Raw genomic sequence first — 22784 nt, 5'->3', positions numbered from 1 at the left:
GTGTATATTAGAGTGTTCTAGATAGATGTAATCATGCATCAGAGCATTTCAATGTGTTTAAAATAGACACCACGTTTGTCAAAAATGTCAAAAGTTCACTCGTTTTCACATAGCCATAGGGTTCCAGACACACCCAATTATAATGATAAACATTCCAACGCGTTTGTAATGGTCCACAAACATGACAGACACAAAGTTTGCATGTGTAGCTCATCTGTTTTTACAGCCAAAACTTTTAGTTAGCAGCCATTGAGGTCGCGATGGCGACCCCAAAGGACGCCAGCTGTGCATTAATGTCAGATGCTGTAACACTTTGTGATACTTGAATAAATGTTTCATACCATATGTTGTAATAATTCTGACCTTTATTGCATTTGTCTTTAGTCTTGTCCATTTTTTGCATTATTCAATTTAGGGGGGTGTGGTAACAATTTGATAGATTTGTAGCCTTTGTGGGCCGAGGTGCACTGCTTTTCTTTTCTACCTTTCATTACACAGTAGGTTGTGATTTTTGTATGAAATATGTATTCATACATGTATGAAATATAAGCTTTTGGCTAAATTTACTATGTGTATGCTTCATGTGCTGTGTGCCAATCACTTAATAATATTAATAATAATACATTTAATTTATAAGGCGCCTTTCAGGGCACTCAAGGTCGCCGTACAGGTTAAAAACAGTACAAAAACACAGTTAAAAGCAGAACAAAACACAGCTTGCAGCAGAAGACACAGGTCACACATAAGCCTGCCTAAACAGGTGGGTTTTGAGGTGAGTTTGGAATGGGGGGAGGGAGTTCCTCCCCCCATTCTCTTAACCTGAGGGGAGGGGGAAACTGAGGTGTTGTCTATGGTGAACTTAACCTGAGGGGAGGGGGAAACTGAGGTGTTGTCTATGGTGAACTTAAGTTGATGATCTAGATTCACATGTGAGTAAACTATGGCACCAGTACTTAATTGTTTCAGATGTTAGGTATATGTATTTATGACATTTGAGAAAGATTTTGTGTTGCCAAAACACATTTTACAAGCAAAAACAGCAGCACAAGATTTTCGTTTTCTAGGTTATATACTTTTATATTTCTGGCCTGTGACAAAATACTGCAGGATATTATGAGTAGAACTTTTAACCCAAAGTCCAGAAGGGTATTATCCATGAAATAATGCATTGAATGTGTAGTGCCTATGACGCGGGAACGAAACTGAACGAAAAGGGACCTCACAATATGGCCTAATATAGCCTTACTCTGGGACCATGAGCTACATCCCTATACCTGCTTTCCCCCCCCCCCCCCCCCCCCCAACAACCTGTCATATGTTCTTGTACATTTAACCACGCAGAAATTGGTGGAACTGGGCCCAGGCGGTGGCGTAACCGTCTGGGCACCCGACTGGTAATCCAGTCGCAGTGTGCCGCGGGTTCGACTCCCGAGCCCGACACGGCCTTTACTGCATGTCTTCCCCCCCATCTCTCTCCCGTCTCCTGTCAGCCTACTGTCTGTCCCTTCAAAAAAACCAATAAAAGGCGTAAGCCGCAAAAACAATATCTTAAAAAAAAAGAAGAAACTGAACCACACTCATATCAGGCTCTGTAATATCTGAACTGAACCACACTCATATCAGGCTCTGTAATATCTGAACTGAACCACACTCATATCAGGCTCTGTAATATCTGAACTGAACCACACTCATATCAGGCTCTGTAATATCTGAACTGAACCACACTCATATCAGGCTCTGTAATATCTGAACTGAACCACACTCATATCAGGCTCTGTAATATCTGAACTGAACCACACTTATATCAGGCTCTGTAATATCTGAACTGAACCACACTCATATCAGGCTCTGTAATATCCCAGCCATGCTGCACCAGTGGGGACTAAACACACGTGCGCATGCACGCACGCACGCACACACACACACACACACACACACACACACACACACACACACACAAGCACGCAGTCACGCACACACACTCAAGTGGCTCCGCAGCACACAGCCACATGAGACTCGGCCACACGCATTCAGAATGAAAACTTCAGAATTAATTAATTCAGAAGTAAGTTTTTTGCTGCGTGTTTACAAGGGGAAATGGTCATTCCGAATGAGTGTTTACATGGACAGTACTTTTAAATCCCATTATTTCATTCCACATCGGGTTTGTGTCTGGGAAGGCTTCTGATTGGATATACTGACACCACGCTAGACATGCAGGAACGCCCACAATTACATGGAAACAAGCATGCACAGAAGACCAGAATGAACTTGAATCCGAAGGAGTGTTTACATGAGTCCACAATTGTTTCAATAGGATTTTAAAATGGAATAAACCGGTCAGTTACATCAGATCTAAGTTTAAATCAGATTGGCCATTTTCATTCCGATTTAAGTTTTTGTAGGTGTTTACATGACAACTTTTAAAAGGATTTAACTTTTATTTTGAATGAAAAGGGGATTTAACTGCCCATGTAAACGTAGCCATTGGCTACGTTTACATGAAGGGTGATCATTCCGAATAAATACTTCCGAATAAAATACATCCGATGTAATGTTTTTTGCCGCGAGTTTACATGGGAAATGGTCATTCCGAATGAGTGTTTATATGGAGAAGTGATAGAAGACATGATACATGTTAATTCACGTGAAACTACGCCATCTGTTGGACACATAAGGCCTACTACTATACTTTGTATCTACAGCACGGCCAGGGCACGCAACGCAACACTGATGATTATTATTGTATCGGGTCGCTCGTTATTTTTGAGAGAGAGAGACCGTTGAACACACACACACACACACACACACACACACACACACACACACTGTGACACACACACACACACACACACACACACACACACACACAGATCAGGGGTATCTCATCTGCTGCTGCTCCACGTTTTTTTTGTGGATTTCGGATCTGAAAAAAGGAACGAAATAATAATAAATGTGCAAACTCCTCGGCGCCGACGGCGCGCCTTGGATATGAGCGCATTGGAGCATGCTCAGAAAGACCAGAATGAATTTACATCCGAAGCAGTGTATACATGAGTCAAATTTCTTTCAATCGCATTGAAAATCGGAGTAATCCGGCCAGTGACATCGGAATGGTTTTTAGATCGCATCGAGCGTTTTCATTCGGATGTAAGTTTTTGTAGGTGTTTACATAACAACGTTTAATAGGATTGAACTTCTATTCGGAATGAAAAGGGGATTTAACTGCTCATGTAAACGTAGCCACTGTCAGCACGGACAACCACAAGTCCTAAAGTCCACAACCATAGCCTATAAAACGATCAATCATGATCATCTTACCATGGCTGCCTGCATCATACCAATGGTCTACCCTGCAAGCTTTTCTTGAAGTCCTTCCTTCTCGAAAAATGCTTTGACTGTAAATCCACGTTCCAAGACACATTTAAAGCCCCACCACAAGTTGTATTCACACGAGCTCCAAATATTAGGTCTCTAGTGGTGAGATCGGATTTGGCACCTACAAAACCCCGAACCTTCCTGGATGAAATCCCTAATGGGAATTATAAATGTGGTAGTTGCACACAATGTAATTTCACTTATAAATGTACATCGTTTAATCATCCTTCTACAGGAAAGAAATATAATATTAAAGGGGTTATATATATGAACCTATATTGAGAAAGGATATCCCCTTGAGATGTATCATCTCGTTTTCGAGGGGCTCCAGCAACATACAGCAAATACAGGACAATACAAGTACATTCATACATAATGGAGGACAAACAAACAACAAAGCTCTCCTAAAACTAGCCGCTCCCATCCCACCTATTCACTGCAACATTGTATCAATAAGTCAATATAGTAATGATACAAGTAGACAAGATGATGAACAGACACTGGAAGAACAGCAGGCCGAGCATCATGACAGACATGCGAATGCATTAACAACATTGACAATACACCATGACCGAGTACAAACATGCACTTAAAATAGTAAATAGTAAATAGTAAATAGTAAATAGTAGATAGTAGATAGTAAGTAGTAAGTAGTAAGTAGTAAATAGTAAATTTGCCGCATGATGTAAGGAAATCAGAACAATCGGAGGCATTTAGAAACAGGAGCATGGTGTTTGGAGATGAGTAATGATAGACACTTTAAAGAGTTAATGGATCTGAGGGAACTGGGGAGATTGTTCCAGTCGACAGGAGCTTTACATTTAAAAGCACGCCGGCCAACTATGTCATGTAAATCAACACATGTAGTATTATAGTATATATGCTAAAGTGTCCATGTTCACTGGCATATGTTGGAATGACGACAAGAGCGCTTAAAACGCGCATTTTACCGAACATTACCGAGTGACATCAGAACGCAGAATATGCAGCAGTCCAGTGGCGACTCACTTTGTGCAAGCTGGCCATAATGTGTCTGCTTTAAGATATATTGGGAATAGTAATAATAATAATAATAATAATAATGTGTCTGCTTTAATCAGACCAGTGTGTGTCCAGTGGAAACCTCGTATGAACCTGATCTCAGGTCAGAATGTGTTAAGATACATTGGAATAGAAAAAGTGGAAAAACCACGTAGGGGAGGAGACTGGGAGTCTCTCCTGCTGAAAAAAGAAGCATTTTGGATATATGAATTAAGAAACCCTTAAACCTTTTGGTATGAATTTGGACCTATAGATATCAGACCATTCCTGTAATACACCTGCCTGACATGCCGCGTATTATTATCTCTGTGTATTCCTATTATATTGTATATATGTTTTGGTGTATGTATTGTATTTTAAACCTATTCTTCGTGAGTGTATGGCCCCTTGATTGATGTATGTATTGCTCTTCACATACAGCCTATTGGCTTATCAATTGATTGAATGACGACACCCAGTTATGTTCCACCTATTGAAGGTTTTCAAGGCCATACCCATGGTGTGACTTGAGAAAGACACCAAGTTATGTTCCACCTATTGAAGGTTTTCAAGGCCATACCCATGGTGTGACTTGAGAAAGACACCCAGTTATGTTCCACCTATTGAAGGTTTTCAAGGCCATACCCATGGTGTGACTTGAGAAAGCCTGGAGGGGCGAAACGTTGTTGTATTTATAGGTTGAAATAAAAAAGACGGGGAGCAGAATTATATCGTGTGCGGAGATTCCACTTTTTTCTTCATCGACTGTAAATCCACCACTAAATCTGTTTCTTCTCCTCCTTCAGCCGTTTTCCGCGTTTGTTTGTGAGTTAAATCTCTTAATTTCGCGAGCTCAATCAACCCACAGATGGGAACTCGTGCAGAAAGTTTCAAAAAGCCAGTTCTCTTTTCTCATTGGATAATATTTCCCACCAGCGATGGGATCCAAGCAAGACGTTAACGTCACACTAGCCCTGGTAATTGAAAGAAAACGCCCAGCAGGGCAAACTCAAAATCTGATTGGCTAAGGAACCTGTCAATCTCTATATTGCTCCCATTCATTTTAGCAAAAAAACAGCAAGGGGATTCACTGGATTTTCTGCAGGCCTCCCGGTAGAGAATTTTACCCGGAGACAACACAAGGAAATAATCTCATTGGTTAAAAAACAAACCAAGGGCTGTTGTACCTGCACAGAATGGAAGCAGAGCATCCAGCCTGTCTGAGTGAGAAACAGTGCAGTGGCAGCGAAATAAATACAAGATATATTTGTTAAAAAGAAAAACTTATTATAAAATATATTTGTCTGTCGAAATGCTGTCAAAGTGTCCTTGAGCAAGACGCTGAACCCCTAATTGCTCCTGATGTGCTGGTTGCCACGCTCTATTTAAAAAGGTTTTTCAAAATAGTAAAAAATAGCAAATACATTTAGGGATAAATAAGTGTAAATATATATATATATATATATATATAGATAGATATATGGCCCTGAGCCTAAAATAGTATAAAGACTAATGTTTGTGATTAGTCAAATAAAAGACTAGACCAACACCAGTTTCAGACGACCAAAAAGAAATGCTGCGTTATTCACAACACTAACACTGAATAACAATGAAGACCAACCAGTAGCACCAGATTCCTGTACTGTGAGTGTGTGTGTGACTGTGTGAGTGTGAGTGTAGAGAGAGAGAGAGAGAGAGAGAGACAGAGAGACAGAGAGACAGAGAGAGAGCACCATCGCACAGGTAAGAAACTCAACAATAGGAAAATATTGTTTATTATTATTATACTAATGTATAATATTTGAAACAAGATTAAATGATCTTAATAAGTTAAATTTGAAACACATGGAAACACAATGCAATAAGTAAGGGATAATATCTGGCTATAGGCGGTCTTTGTCGGGATATATTTCACCTTCAGGGAGTTTAACCACCGAGGAGGAGTTTAACCACCGAGGAGGAGGTTAAACTCCCTGAAGGTGAATTATATCCACCACCTAGCCAGATATTATCCCTCTTATTACATTATTATATTATTATTATTATTATTATTATTATTATTACATGGCTACCTAACATAAATTAATACATTGACCCAAAACACAACAAAAAAAGTATTCCATAATTTGCGCTGGCCGCATCTGGCCAGCTGCAGGGCTGTAGCACGTGTAGACAATATGGAGGTTATGCTATGCATGAATATTCATGGCTCTCATATAACTTTAAATGTGTCAAAAGGAACTTAGTCTGCTATAAAGTACTATAAATATACTGTATTTGAATGATAGAATGATATAGTTTGGACACTTCTTGGACACATATTTTCCTGTACTTTGTCTCCCTCTAGATTTCAGTGAAAGATGGCAGAGAGTGGCAAAGGGCCAATTGGCGACGACAGTCTGGAGGACTGGGAACTACTGGGCTCAGGGGGCTTTGGGTGGGTCTTTAAGGCCACACACAAGCTCCTGGGCATTGGAGTGGCCATTAAGGTGCTTAATTATGATGACAGGTATGATGACAATGAGTTACATTATGTATCTATAATTGATTCATTATATTCATTCACACTATAATTTTTTTCATGATCTTAGTCAGTTTTACATAATTATAACATTATATATTATTATAACATGTTGGGTTCTAACTCCTAAACTGACCCCGTACTGCAGCTCTGGTAAGTTGTATGCTGCCCTGTGTCGCGAGGCAAGTCACATGGAGGATGCAGAGCAGTTTGTTCCCAGGGTCTATGGGATGTACCGCGGCCGGCCCCCCTTGATGGGCAAGAAGGAGGTGCAGGGTATAGTGATGGAGCTGATGGAGGGAGGCTGCCTGGAGTCCTTTCTGCGCACCAAGGTCTTTATAACAACTGAAACTAACTAAATAACCACAACTAAAACTGAAAACGCATCTTCGTCAACTGAACTAAATCAAAACTAGAATAAAAGAACAAAGACGTTAACTAACTGAAAGTGTGTTGTGTGTTTACAAATTCTTTGAAATTATATTTGTCTGTGCTCTGTATATTTATCTTTTATTGAGTTTTTAGTAGGGGAGAGCCGCCAAGGATGTAACATTTTGCACGTTTCATTTTTTTACTCAGAGATCTGTTTATCTACACATGTAATATTTTCAGGCAACGGACCTACACATGTGAGCTACCATAAACCACTTCAAGTTATTTCTTTGATAAAACAGGTCGGGAGTTATTAAACCGAACGTGGACGCTGTTTCAGTGTTACATTTGCTGCGCATATCGGATTAATTGTAACGGCATGCATGATAAATGTAACAACGCTAAAAAACACCATTAAACATATCGTTTTCAGCTGAAAGCAATTATATTTCATTGAAGCAACTCCTTAGCATTGTTTTCATACCATGGATGTGATAAGAAAATGTATCAAACATAAGGGAAATATTAAATAGTATCGGGTGTACCAGTTTAAGCTTTTTTTTTTTCAATGGGGAAATACATTGATTAAACAAACGTTTGATTGATTGAGTTGTACAATGTTATACAACCCTAAACTCATTTTAGAATACACTACACAATACAATACAATTTTAGAACATATAATATTGGCCAATATGTAAAATATGTAAATATTACATATAATGGTATTGAATGGAAGCGGACCATTTGTAACGGAGGGTTACACTCTCTGTAACCCAGGTTCTCTGAGTAGAGAGACTGGCTCTCCACTACATATTGTTCAATATGTACGGGAACTGACCCCACAGGGCAGTGTTCATGGATATCTCTTTAAGACACATCATCTATGGTGGCCCTGCCCAGATGCCAATCAGCGGGCTATTTAAGCCCCATCTGTGCAGTGCCACTTCGATTAATTCTTGATTGACACGAATTTCGGAGCGGCTCTTTTGTGGAGAGCCAGTCTCTCCACTCAGAGAACCTGGGTTACAGAGAGTGTAACCCTCCGTTCTCTATCGTGTTCGAGACTGGCTCTCCACTACATATTGTTCAATATGTACGGGAACTCTATAAGACACACCGCGAGGAAATAAGCAGACCAGCTGCCCCCGCGGCAGCCCGAGGCAGTTTAACCTGAATTCCATCCGAGCCTATAAGTGGTGAGCGCCATGAGTCACAGGCGCTTGCCAAAATGCTCCAAAACTTCAGTATTCATACCAAGTAAGTAATACTCGTGGCCTAGGCGCAAGACGCCACCTAGGCTCAGCTGGCCCAGCACGATGCTAGGCCAGTGACCACCGGGGTGAAGGGCTGCTCAAGCCAGCCCGTCAGATGCCCGGCCGACCTGACCGGTCAAGGTGCCGGTGACCCTACCGCTGAGTAGCACGCAGGAGCGACTCCCCTCCCACAGGGGGAGCGGATGCCACCACGTTCCATCGGTAGGACAGGGTGAATGTAGACAGAGTCGCCCATGTCACTGCTGTGTAGATCTCTGTCAGAGATACACCATTCTACAGCAACCAGGGGGCTGCCGTCCCATGGGCAGTGTCCCCGCCTTCCAGGCGACACTGGCACTCCTGCCTGCTTGTCCCTGTTGGATCACCCCTGTGATCCGGTGGGACAGTCCAGCCTTCGACCATGGTCTACCCGAGCACCCCTGCTAAAACACACGAAGCGCTGGTCCGTCATGTTGTGGGCCTACGTGTGGCCCTGACATACAACTCCAACGCTCTATCGGGGCAGAGTGGGTGACCAGCTCTGTCTGCACACTTCATCCGTCTGCATGTAAAGAGAGGACAGAGCGAGAGAGAGATGTGCCCCTGAGAGAACCTTGGGGAGAAGGTTGGGTCGAGGTACAAAACTACTCCATCACCCGGCCGAGCGTGTTATGGGTTGACAGCGCTCGCAACTCCCACATTTCTCCTTGCAGACGTGACTATATGATACTGCTGTCTTGAGTGACAGCATGTCAGGCTCACTGACTAAACGATTTTAAGGGGGCTCGTCATAGAGCCTCCAGGGCTAACGGCCTGGCCCCCCCAAATAGGACTGGTGGGGCCCTAACCTGAGCTCCTCTGAGCACCAGGGTGCCATTCGGGACTGTAACCAGGTTACTGCAGTCTGCAGTCATGCACTCCCGCTCAAGTCAGCTCGTCGGACAGTAGGCCAACAGACTGTTGAAGCCGTGTCCTGATGCGGGGCCCAGCACACTCAGTGAGGAGGGTGCTGGCTGCCACCTGGATACCACACTGGTATAACCTGCTAAATGCGGACGGCATCGACACAGAGTCCGTCACACAGATCTCAGATAGAGGGACATCTTGTCATCAGTGCATGGGCCACAAGGCCCTGCACGGATTGTGCCCACATCCCTGCCCACCTATATGCCTGCTAGATTGTTTCACAACCCAATGAGGGAGCCCAGTCTTGGAGACCATCTGCTTAAACCAGTTTGGCCCATTAGAGGCCCTGACAGGGCCCAACCGTGACTGCAATCCTGCTTCACCACCCTGCTTAGGAGGGTGGGAAGGGTGCAACTCAACAGGCTGACTGGCTCGTACTCTGATCAGGCCGTATGGTATAGAATGCAGGGATTGGTGCCGTAGGAAGTGGCAGCCTCCTTCATGCACTGATAGGGACATTCTTGTGGCTGACACTGCTAACAACAAGAATGCTGTCCTGCGAGAAGCCACCCAGGGGTCCACCTGAATTGACCGCCACTGTCTCGAGAGACAGCATGTGGGGGATGGGTTCCCTGAACTGTCAGGACTGAGGAGTGGGCTCGGTGTGCTGTACACCTCTAGCCATACCCCGCCGGTTGGCTCTGGAATTATTTGTTTACGCTCTCTGCCGTGTGGTCTGGCCGGACCGCGGCGGCAACGATCAGTGACCGTAGATGGCCTCAGAGTACGCCGACTAGGTCAGCTCCTCTGGGTTCTACCCCGCTACCCGCCGCAACGGTTTTCAGCCGCGATGATCAACCAGGAGGTTCACCGACGACGTCGGTTTCGCTCGGGGTCTCACAGCGCTTCTGCAGCCAGGGAACCAAGGCTTCACCAACGAGGTCGGCTTTGCACTTGGGACCCTTTGGCCACACTGAACGCCGTCTCAAGGTTTCCCCCGACGAGCAGGTTTTACCAGGGAGCGGACGCACGGACAAGACTGAGGCTTCCTCCGCGAGGCAGATTCGGCACTCAGTCTTGTTGCTGTTGTTGTTGGCTAGCTGCGCCTAGATAGCCATGACTTCGTGACTTCTCTGGATGAGAATAGCTTTCTCTGTGGTTTCAGACCGGTAACCGGATTCTACCCCGCAGAGTCACACCTAGGTGCGTAAACGGCTCGCCGTGACACACTGTATACTGTATCGTGTGCTCTGCCCGACAGCCACAGCACGCTCTGCTGTGTCACTGAGCCTGGCTCCACCGTGAAACTACACCACGGACGCATGAGCTGACCCCGTCAGCAATATGCCGTATAGTGTGCCAATGGATGAGATTCAGGCATACTTCCTGGCAGACCCAGCATGTCATGTCTGTGTCACTGGGGAACCAGATCCACAGACCAAACTACACCACGGTCGCGTAAGCAGGCGCCCGCCAGCAATACGACAGTATAGTGCGCTATAATGCCTGCATAATTTGCCTTCAACCAAACGTCGGACAGACACAGCACGTCCTGTCTGTAACCTATATATATTATTTACTATATGTGTACAGTGTACCTATATATACATATATGTATACATCTTGTATTGTACCGAATATTTTAACTGTTCGGACTGTGCTCAACAGGGAGTGGGCACATAGTAATTGCTTGAACGTGAGGGGTCATAATCTACCCTTTGCAGAATCTCACAATGCTGCATAAACGAATCAAGGCAACATGGTACCCTAAGACATCCCCATGACACGGATTCTCCGTGTGCTCTCTCTTTGTTAGGACAGAGTCCATACCAAATCAATGTCCACAGTTTGTTTTGTGTCACCAGCAGAGTTATGGACCTCTGGAAGAGGTTGTACATAAACTGCTCAGCCGCTCTGAGGCGCTCTAGCCCAAAACAATCTGACATTAAGCACACTGGAGGCTTCCAAACTTTTGTATATCATTCCAGTCGGCCTACAAGTCCACATGCATAGTGTGTTGCTGTAGCCTTTATCATACTTATAAGCATAAAGTATATATTAACCAGAACCAATTGTGACAGAGTAAGCGATTTAATTGCAGCGCCTAACACGGTGGGTCATCGGGAGTTTTTGTCTCCTGATCTTTGAGCCACACCGCCCTCTTGTGAACCATAAGGCACAGTGCAGTCTGGGCAGCCGTCCCTGACGGGCATACCTCCTACACTATGACGCTCATGTCAACCTGTCAATGAGGAAGTTGGAACACGCTGGAATTGTTTGTTTACACTCTCTGCCGTGTGGTCTGGCCGGACCGCAGCGGCAACGGTCAGCGAACGTAGATGGCCTCAGAGTAGGCGCCGACTAGGTCAGCTCCTCTGGGTTCTACCCCGCTACCCGCCGCGACGGTGTACAGCCGCGATGATCAACCAGGAGCGAAACCGAGGAGGTCGGTTTCGCTCGGGGTCTCACAGCGCTTCTGCAGCCAGGGAACCAAGGATCTACCAACGTGGTTGGCTTCACACTTGGACCCTCTGGCCACACCGAACGCCGACCCAAGGTTTCCCCCAACGAGCAGGTTTCACCAAGGGTTGGACGCACGGACCGAACGCCGTCTCCAAGGTTTTCCCCAACGAGCAGGTTTCACCAAGGAGCGGTCGCACGGACAAACTGAGGCTTCCTCCGCAAGACAGATTCGGCACTCAGCTTGTTGCTGTTGTTGTCGTTGTTGTTGTGGAGCTACGCGGCGCCCAGAGAGGAGTCGTCAGGACGACCGGCTCTCTTCTTACCTAGGTAAGTGGACTGTGTGCCACGCAGCTTCATGTTCTAAATATATATATTTATATATATATATTGTTTAATAGTGTCAAAACTGCTGAGATACACGAAACGTCTGCTCTCGTGGAAATCAAAAAAATGTGGCACTGCACAGATGGGGCTTAAATAGCCCGCTGATTGGCATCTGGGCAGGGCCACCATAGATGATGTGTCTTAAAGAGATATCCATGAACACTGCCCTGTGGGGTCAGTTCCCGTACATATTGAACAATATGTAGTGGAGAGCCAGCCTCGAACACGATAGAGAACACATTACAGAACACGTTACAAATGACCCACTTTTGCAAGTTTTCTTTGCCGTTGCTTACAGACCAGAATGAACATGAATTCCGTCTAAACACGATGCAAACTAATGAAGAACATAAGCATGAAGACATCCATGTGATTTTTTATTCACCAACACCAAATAAAAAGATTATAGCACACATATACTCCAGGTGTAAAATTATACACATTTTGAAAAAAGTCAGATTTTCGCCAATAACTCCCCGTAGGACAAAGGTAAACACTTCAAACTTCCTGGGCACGTAGAGTACGTTGCTGTACACATACTGACGCGATGGCGTCAAGAGATAACGTCCATGTTACAACCGTGAAGCGTTACAACCTTGGCGGCTCTCCCCTACACATTGGTGGTTCCCAAACTGTGGTGCGTGCACCCCTTGTGGTGCGCAAGAACCTTCTAGGGGGTGCGTGACATGAAAAGGCTAATGGTGATGCTATGGTTTTATTTAAAATATATTAACATATTGTGGCAAGTAGGCCTATATGTATAATATAGCCTATGCTGCATATATATGCCATATTCAGGTTCATATTATGTGCATATAGGAAATATATGTCTCTATATAGCTTATGCAATTCTTATTTCCATGTGGGGGTGCGTCAGCTAGGTCAGGAGGTAACAGGGCCAGAACCACTGCCCTAGTACACGACAGGCCTACTTACTCTGACCTATGAACCCTGCTGCTGGGGGGGGGGGGATAATAATAAAGAACTAAAGCTAACACTAAAAAAATATTCTTAACCTTTCTACAGACCGAGTCTCCACCCTGGCCCCTGTCGTTCCGTCTAGCCCACCAGGTGGCGCTAGCCATGGACTTCCTCCACTGTAAGAAGAACCTTGTGCACATGGACCTGAAACCAGACAATATCCTGCTGGATGCCGACTTCAATGCCAAGGTACACAATAAACAATATTTTTACATCCAGTAGAACTAAATGTCAGGGAGGGACTAGTGGAGAAGAGTTCCAGTAGAACTAAATGTCAGGGAGGGACTAGTGGAGAAGAGATCCAGTAGAACTAAATGTCAGGGAGGGACTAGTGGAGAAGAGATCTAGTAGAACTAAAATACTAAAGTTATTTTACGCTCGGTTGCACTCGGGTGTTGCACTCTGAAATATAGCAGATCTGCAAGGTCACAATGTGTTCCATACGACGCCATTAAATAAAATGTAGTTGGCTAGGTAATCTTTAGATTTAGTTGACTAAAACTAGACTAAAACAAACATTTCACGTGACTAAAATCTGACAAAAACTAAATGAAACTGTATTCAAAGGACTGGCTAAAACTAAATCCAAATTTGAAATGAACAGTTCTCGTCACTGCATGTCCTGCTTAAACACAATCATAAATGCCTCCTCTTTCTGTCAACAGATAGCAGATTTTGGCCTGTCTACGGTGACCAACAGTGTCAGGCCGACCAACCGTACAAACAAAGGAGGGACTGCCTCCTACACCCCCCCTGAGGCTTTTGACAACAAATACCACCGTGTTCGCTCCTACGATGTTTACAGGTGAATTCTGTTGCTACTACATCAGTCATAATAAATACAATGAAGTGACACACGTTTTTTTATAGTGTGAAAACCTCTTTCTAATGCTTGGATTTTTCCCGTCTTTTTATTAGCTACGGCATACTTCTCTGGACCATTCTCACTGGAGAGAGACCCTATCCAGGTAAACTATCCGCACGCACACACACACACACACACACACACACACACACACACACACACACACACACACACACACTCACACACACACTCACACACAATGTAAATGTATTTTATGTAGAGTCGGGTCGGACCTTGTTGGAGTTCCACATTCGCGAGAAGGGAGCGAGACCAGATCTTCGTAAAATCGATGTCCAGAAAGCAGCTGGATTAGACGAGCTGGTGGAGCTCATGCAGAGATGCTGGGACTCTGAGCCCAACAAGAGACCTTCGTTTGGAGGTAAATATACCTTTGTCACTGACTCACTGCACCAGTGAGAAGCTCTGAAAGAAATCACGAAAGATTATTCTTTGCACTAATGAAAAGCATTTTTGTTTTTGAGGCGCTAAAGGTACTCTAAAAGTTGCACAGCTTTTTGCACACAATCATAAGAGGTGAAAAAAATTATAAAACTCGCTCAGCGTACACAAAAGTTATCAAAAGCGTGAGTTTTCGTAAAATGGCGTGACCGTGGCTTAGCGTCGAACTTCAATTAGCCCCCGCCCCCTCTTATGATTGGTCGACAGGCTATGTCACAGTTTCTAATATCATCTGCCGTTTGTCACAGAGAGTCATGAGTCGCCTCGCTGGACTCTTGAATACGTGAGGACTTGGCCTGGGCCGGCCTAGCGGTCCAGGCATCCTAGGCTGGTAATGAGCGTGTCGCGGGTTCGAGTCCCGAGCACGACGACCTTTGCTGCGTGTCATCCCCCGTCTCTGTCCCCCTTTCCTGTCAAACTAAAACCCTCAATAAAGGCAAAAAGCTCCCAATAATATCTTTTTAAAAAAAGAAAGAAAATTTGTGTTTTTTTTTTCATTTCAGTATGTGTTGAAGTGACACGTGGTGTTTTTTCAAGACACGAGGAGGGAATCTCCGCTGCCTGTGACCTCCTGAGACCTCCTCCTCCTGCTGTTCCACCTTGTGCTCCAGGGCCACCTCCTGCTCCAGGGAGCACCGACACCCTGACTCCACCTCTTGCTCCCAGGTGGAGGAGGAGCACCGACACCCTGAGACCTCCTCCTGTTCCTGTTCCTGCTCCACCTCCTGCTCCAGGGAGCACCGTCACCCTGACTCCACCTCCTGCTCCCAGGTGGAGGAGGAGCACCGTCACCCTGAGACCTCCTCCTCCTCCTGCTCCAGGGAGCACCGACAGAAAGGCCTTTTTAAAACGTGAGTCCATGTTGACACACAGCTTCTACACAGTGGAACTGTTTGGATATCAGTATACATATATATAAAATTCCACACTTCTAGATCATGTCCGTGATCATCATATGGTCATACCTAACAATAGATGGTCATCATATGGACATACCTAACAATAGATGGTCATCATATGGACATACCTAACAATAGATGGTCATCATATGGACATACCTAACAATAGATGGTCATCATAAATATGGTCATACCTAACAATAGATGGTCATCATAATTATGGTCATACCTAACAATAGATGTTCATCATAATTATGGTCATACCTAACTTCAGTGATGCTTGTGCATCTCGCAAACTGTTAATAAATATTTAAATCAATCAATCAAAAAACTCCTTCTCCTTCTCACCGCCACCAACACTAGTGTAGCCTCGGCCGGGAGGCGAACCCGGGTTCCCCATTCCAATGGCACGTACGTTAACCAGTCGATTAGAGAGTCAATAGACTCGATAGCCAAGTAGCAACGCAGCACCGTATAGCCTACAATAGAATGTCTGTGTCAACATCTTGTCACTCACGCCCACTTCGCCAACCAAGAAATAGAGGACTACAGGCCATGAAATAGGCTTCCGTGTGCGTCCCCTCTTGGGACCGCCCAAAGCCCCGGAATAAATCAAAGTGTCGGTTGCCGACAGCCGAAACTGTCGGCAGCGCAAAATATTTTTCCGCTCAGGTGTGGAAAGGCCCAGAAGGGGGGGAAATAGAGAGACAGAGAGAGAAAGCGAGAGACAGAGATAGAGAGAGATAGAGACATACAGTACACAACCGGCTGCTACACGCACGCGCACTGAGACAACAGACTGAGCAGTGCTTACAAGTTCTGTTCTGACGTGGAAACGTGCGCGCGCTTGTCAGTCTTCTCACACACACTCACACACACACACACACACGCGCACACGCGCACACGCACGTACAAAGTTTCTTTGTGACGTTAAACGTGCGCATGCGTGTCAGTCTTCTCACACACGCGCGCCTGCGTGCACGCACACAGTTTGTTATGAGGTTGAAACGTGCGTGCGCGTGTCAGTATATTTCGTCACGTGTGTTTTCCTGTGTTTCCTCCAACAGATTCCTCTCCTCTGTCGTTGGATCCAAAAACAGCGCACAGAGAACTCCGCCTGTCAGAGAACAACAGGAAGGTGACTGGGACATATGAAGACCAACGTTATGCAGCTCACCGGAAGAGGTTCACCCTTTACCCTAATGTGTTGAGTAAAGAATGTATATCTGACCCATTTTACTTTGAAGTGGAATGGAGTGGAGGGTTGGTTGCTAAACTTGCTATAGTAGTGTGCCAGAATGACGTCAACAGAGCGCAGTGGGGTCTATCACGCTTTGGATACACTCCTCAGTCATGGGGGTTATATTACTATGGTAATAAACGCTACGTGTTCTATCACAACCGCATTCAGACTGAAGTGTCAGGACCGGTTCCCTCCACAAGGGGGAGCCGCAGGGTGGGGGTGTACATAGACCCCCCAGCAGGTGTTCTGTGTTTCTATGATGTGTGCGGAAACACAATGAGTCTCATTCGCACAGAGAGGACGACCTTCACACGACCTCTGTATGCAGGGTTATGGGTTTATGAAGGTACAGCAGAGGTCTGTGAGATCTGGTGAACATGTTGAACCTCTATACTAACAGCTGAGCGGGGTTCTCCAGGGCTCTGTACTTGGAGCTGTCTAGGAAAATGTTTAATTTCCTTTGTTTTTAAAGCAGGTTTAGTGAAAATGTGTTTTCTTTTTAATTATAGTTTAAGTTTTTATTGTAGGCCTAATGTATTGGTTACTCAGGGATGAGATTCAAAAAGCCAAATAAAATAAAATAAAATATAATTTTGGCTCCTCTGTTGGAGCCAAAATGCTTTTTGTTTATTTTGTTTTGTTTATTTAAACAAATTAATGATGAAGTTAACGTGTCCTTCTTTACAATGACGTCATGGCTATCAGTCAGTCAGAATGGTGGGTGGTTGTTTTCGACCGTGCGTGGTCATTATGGTTCAGTTGTTCGTTTGTTTGTTTAAAAGTTTATACAGTTTATTTACATTTGAATACTACTGATGAAAGAAAGTGGAAATCAAATAAATGGATTGACATATTCGAAAGTAACACAACTCTCTGGACATTGAATTAATCACTGCACGCGTAAAACTCAGTTCAACCCAGATGCCCTGCTGTTTAGCCTTGTTGTACAGGCTTCACAGCCTCGTTTGACTTTTCTTTCCTGTGTTTAATGTTGAAACATAAATATTTACATAAAGTATATATAGTTGAAGGTACAGCATTGTGTAAACATAAAGTATATACAGTTGGAGGAGGTATAGTATTGTGTAAACAAAGTATAAAATATACTGTATGTATATTAAACGGCGTCAACTCTGGGAGTGCTAGTAAGCCAAATAGCACCCACTGACTGAATGCTGAAGCTCCCCTCCCCCTGGTCATTTTGCACACACACACACCTTTACGGTGTTGACAGAACATGTTTTCAAACGCTAATACGGTGGTGGCTTTGTTCCAGTGACCGCACGGTTCATTCACACTCCTACAGCAACACTAGCCCTGGTCCAGTCCTTACACTGAGACCAGGGCTACAGCAACACTAGCCCCGGTCCAGTCCTTACAGCGAGACCAGGGCTACAGCAACACTAGCCCTGGTCCAGTCCTTACAGCGAGACCAGGGCTACAGCAACACTACACTGACATGGTCAGCGGAGAGGCTGTAAAGACCCCTGAGCCGGGAGGGGAGGGGAGGGAGCGGAGGGGCAGCAACACCGCCGGGTAATGGGTCGACGACAGAGTACAGCATCTTGCAATGGGTCTGGTCCACAAGATTCGATACACCACCAAGATACCCATGTACCTGTCTGTCTAGATACTTCCTTAATGTAAACGAAGTCCACACCCACAACACCAGAGGGAGTGCAACAAACCATGTACAACCAAGATTCGGCACAAACAAGGGACTAAATTATTTTCGCTCCTATGCCACCAAAATGTGGAACGCCCTACCAACAGTCATTAAACTATAACTTCCCATGAAATGGGGCAGGCAAAACAAGGACACAGTAAACACGCTGATGTGAAATGACGATCTGACATTAAAGGAACTGAACAAACTGGGGTATATAAATAGACACAGACTAACTAGACACAGGTGAACTCAAAATACAATCAAACACAGGATAGGCTAACAGGACAAAGAGGACACAGGTGAAAACACTGACACATCACAACTTGGTATAGGTGAGACAAGGTAGGGAACAGCAACTATAGGCAGACGGGAAACACTATAGGGACCATACTACAAAATAAGATACGCAAAACCAACAGGGTAACAGAAAACCAAACAGAACAAGACATGGCAAAATACTGAACATAAAACCACCACATAACCATTGAGGTCAAGCCACATATCAGTCCAGTGGTTTGGACCTAAGTCAAGCCACATATCAGTCCAGTGGTTTGGACCTAAGTCAAGCCACATATCAGTCCAGTGGTTTGGACTTAAGTCAATGCTCAAATACAAAGGCAGAGGAGCGAGGCGCGACAGAGAGAGAGGGAGAGAGGGAGAGAGAGAGAGAGAGAGTCTCCCACACAACAAGGACTGCAGCAGCACCTGTACCTGCTGGAGCAGTACTGTCAGAACTGGGCCCAGACTGTAAATCTGAACAAATCCAAAATCATGATTTTCCAAAAGAAGGCCAGATTTCAGGAAAACAAATATCAATTTAAATTAGGAAACACACCTTTAGATCACACCCTGTATTACGATTACCTGGGACTACATATTAGTGCCTCAGGTAACTTAATTTGGTCTGGCAGTGAATGCACTAAAAGAGAAAGCATGCAGAGCATTTTATGCTATTAGGAGAACATTTTATAAAATTGATATCCCTGTTAGAATTTGGATAAAAATATTTGACAGCATTATCCAACCAATTGCTCTCTATGGTAGTGAGGTTTGGGGTCCACTCAGTCACCAGGACTACACTAGATGGGACAAACATCCCACAGAAACCCTGCATGCAGAATTCTGTAGGTCCATATTAAACATCCAAAGAAAAACACCAACCAACGCATGCAGGGCAGAATTAGGCCATTACCCATTATTAACATTAGGAAAAGAACACTAACATTTTGGTTACACCTTAAAGCAAGCCCCCAAGACAGCCTGGGATTCCAGGCCCTGCAATCCCAGGAGATGAAACCCCAAAATAGAGTCCCTTCTGCCAACTAGTCTTATAGTTATTGATCAGCTACCACAGAACAGTGTTCAGCCTCAACCTTTAGACCAGCACTGCTTTGCAACCACTAATTAGAGTCAACCAAATTATTAAACTAATAAATAAATACACATATCTGTAACATTGGACCAATCAAACCAAAACTCAAAACAAACGTAATTGTTATCTGGCCCTAAAACATGAATATAAACTGGCTGAGTATCTGTATACGGTCAAAGATAAAAAACAGCGACAGATCATGACCAAATACAGAATGAGTGACCACAGTCTGGCCATAGAGAAAGGACGATACAAGAAGTCCTACCTACCTCCAGAACAGAGAGTCTGTGGTCATTGTACCTCAGCTGAGGTAGAGACTGAGACACAATTTCTAATTAAATGTAATAAATATAATAATATAAGAACCACATATTTTAATAAATTTGAGTTGTTGATCCCAAAGTTTAAAGAGTTGCATGACAATGACAAACAACTCATTCTGTTGGGAGAGGGACCTGCAGCACATCTGGCTGCACAGTATGTGACTGCATGTCACAAAATGAGGGACACTAGAAAAAATATACACAATGTGACTATTATCTTGACACGAACCATCTCGACACACCACGGACACATTTAATACTGTACATTTTGACCGGTATGACAGTATTCTCATATTGTGTTGTGAAAATGTATGTTCTATTTGCTTGTTTTCTGTTATATATTATTTTTATTTGGTTATTTTGTTGAACTTCATGCTTTGGCAATACTGTAGCTATTACATTCATGCCAATAAAGCTAATTGAATTGAATTTGAATTGAATTGAGAGAGACCGAGAGAGAGAGAGAGAGAGAGAGAGAGAGAGAGATAGATAGATAGATAGATAAAGCGAGAGCGAGAGAGAGAGAGCGAGAGATAGACTGTGGCTAGGAGCGTGCCCTCCCACCCGGGCTTTACAATTTACAATTTAGGCATTTAGCAGACGCTCTTAATCCAGAGCGACTTACATTAAGCAAGAACAAAAAGCATGGGGAATACATCACATAAAAACATTTATCATGAAACATGCGTAAGCTAAGAAAGTAACAGTGGAATATCTATAATGAAACTATACATATAAGCTATACATCTATACTACTATGATATACATTATGTACTATGACGTGCTATGACTACATACAATGCACTTATGCTGTTTACATAACATGCTATAAGTCTGTATCAAATGCTATCTAAGTCTACAGAATTGCTATCTAAGGGGGTGGGGTAAGTGCTATGGGCCATGATGGAGTCTGAAAAGGTGGGTTTTCAAACTACGGCGGAAGATTGGGAGTGATGCTGCAGTTCTGACTGCAATGGGAAGTGCATTCCACAGTTTTGGAGCCAGAAGGGAGAAGAGTTTTGGACGTGTGGAGCGTTGTCCCGGCGTTTTTAGTGAGGGTACTTCCAGCTTCCCTGCGTTGGCTGATCTGAGTGAGCGGGAGGGTTTGTAGGGTTCGATCATACTTGCAAGATATGGGGGAGCCATATCTTTGGTTGCTTTGAATGCCAGCATCAGAGTTTTGTATTCTGTGCGGGCAGCGACCGGGAGCCAGTGGAGGGAGCGGAGCAGGGGGGAGACATGTGAGAATTTTGGCTGGTTGAAGACCAAGCGAGCTGCGGCATAGCCCAGTGAGTTCACCGATCACCATTTACTTCAGTAAAATAACTAATGGCATCAAAATATACTTAAAGTACACATGGTAAAAGTACTCATTGTGCAGAATGTCCTGTTTCACTAGTAAAGTAAGTAAGTACAATAATTAACATTCCAGGAAAGTAAAAGTACCACAGAACTGTACTTAAGCACAGTACTCCAGTAGCCTACATGTAATTAGATACTTTCCTTATATGGTCAAACAGACATTAAAACCAAGTTCCAACTAACTGTACCTGAGCTCCACAGCAGGTAGACCAGAATCCATGTTGTATCCATATCTGTGTGTAGGACAGTATAGCTGCAGGATGGCTGTTATCCAGACTGCACTCCCTCTCAACTGAACAATTTACTGGGGACAGGATGTGTCGTATACGTCTCTGTGGTTTGGTACAGGCGGGGAGACGGCAGGTGTGAAACGAACCAGAGAGTCAGAGACGCACGGCGCTCTGAAGAGCTGACCACGAGACTGAGACGACAGGAAACACCGATGCTGCTGCCTTATGACAGAGGGGACAGGAAACGTTGATGCTGCTGCCTTATGACAGAGGGGACAGGAAACGTCGATGCTGCTGCATTAAGACTGAACCCCCCTAAAGAACCACTTAAGAAAATGTTTAAAGGTAATATAGTGAATATAGAAAAATATAAAACATTCTTATAAACCTTTTATAAGTCATTATCGACACCAAGTGATGCAACCCAAGCCAGCCAGGTACACAGTCAGGGACACAGCGACACAGCCAGGGACACAGCCAGCCAGGGACACAGCCAGCCAGCGACACAGGGACACAGCCAGGGACACAGCCAGCCAGGGACACAGGGACACAGCCAGGGACACAGCCAGCCAGGGACACAGCCAGCCAGGGACACAGCCAGCCAGGGACACAGCCAAGACACCGCCAGCCAGGTACACACAAAGCTCCGTGAAGCTCTGCATGAAGTTGTACAGAAACATCTCCATGCACAACACAGGAACGAATGACCAGTGAAGAGGCTGGATCAGGGGTGGGCAACTTTGACGATGGAGAGGGCCACTATATTTCCGCACTCACTCCAGAGGGCCACATTACATATCACATTGCATACTATCGTATATTTCTACATCATGGTTTCTATACTAATAGTCTCTTCTATAGCTCTTCTAATAGTCTCTTCTATAGCTCTTCTAATAGTCTCTTTCCCTAAAGCATATACTTTATGTTATCCTTATTTGCACCAATAAATACTGAGAGAGATGACATGCATTTATTAATTTGATTTTATTCAGCTGTTGTATCCTATCCTAGGAGAGAGGAGAAAATATAATTAATACATTGTGTTACAGTCATGGTTTCAGTGTGCATTGAAATGATGACC

At 44.3% G+C, this 22784-nt stretch overlaps 1 protein-coding gene across 1 annotated transcript; it reads left to right on the top strand.

Moving 5' to 3' along the window:
- Positions 1-6758: 6758 nt before the first annotated feature.
- LOC308317804 (ankyrin repeat and protein kinase domain-containing protein 1-like) lies at positions 6759-21954 on the top strand (the record flags this gene model as incomplete). The annotated part of the gene is made up of 9 exons (XM_080767081.1): positions 6759-6907; positions 7068-7251; positions 13327-13470; positions 13947-14086; positions 14200-14249; positions 14367-14525; positions 15109-15456; positions 16572-16689; positions 21822-21954. 9 exons carry the CDS (start codon positions 6759-6761, stop codon positions 21952-21954), a joined length of 1425 nt encoding a protein of 474 aa, XP_080623207.1.
- Positions 21955-22784: the final 830 nt, after the last annotated feature.

This window comes from Protomyctophum bolini, assembly GCF_963924005.1.
Source record: "Protomyctophum bolini genome assembly, chromosome: 6".
Taxonomy (NCBI): Eukaryota; Metazoa; Chordata; class Actinopteri; order Myctophiformes; family Myctophidae; genus Protomyctophum; species Protomyctophum bolini.
The sequence above is the reverse complement of the archived record's forward strand: the minus strand, read 5'-3'. Positions and strand labels throughout refer to the sequence as shown.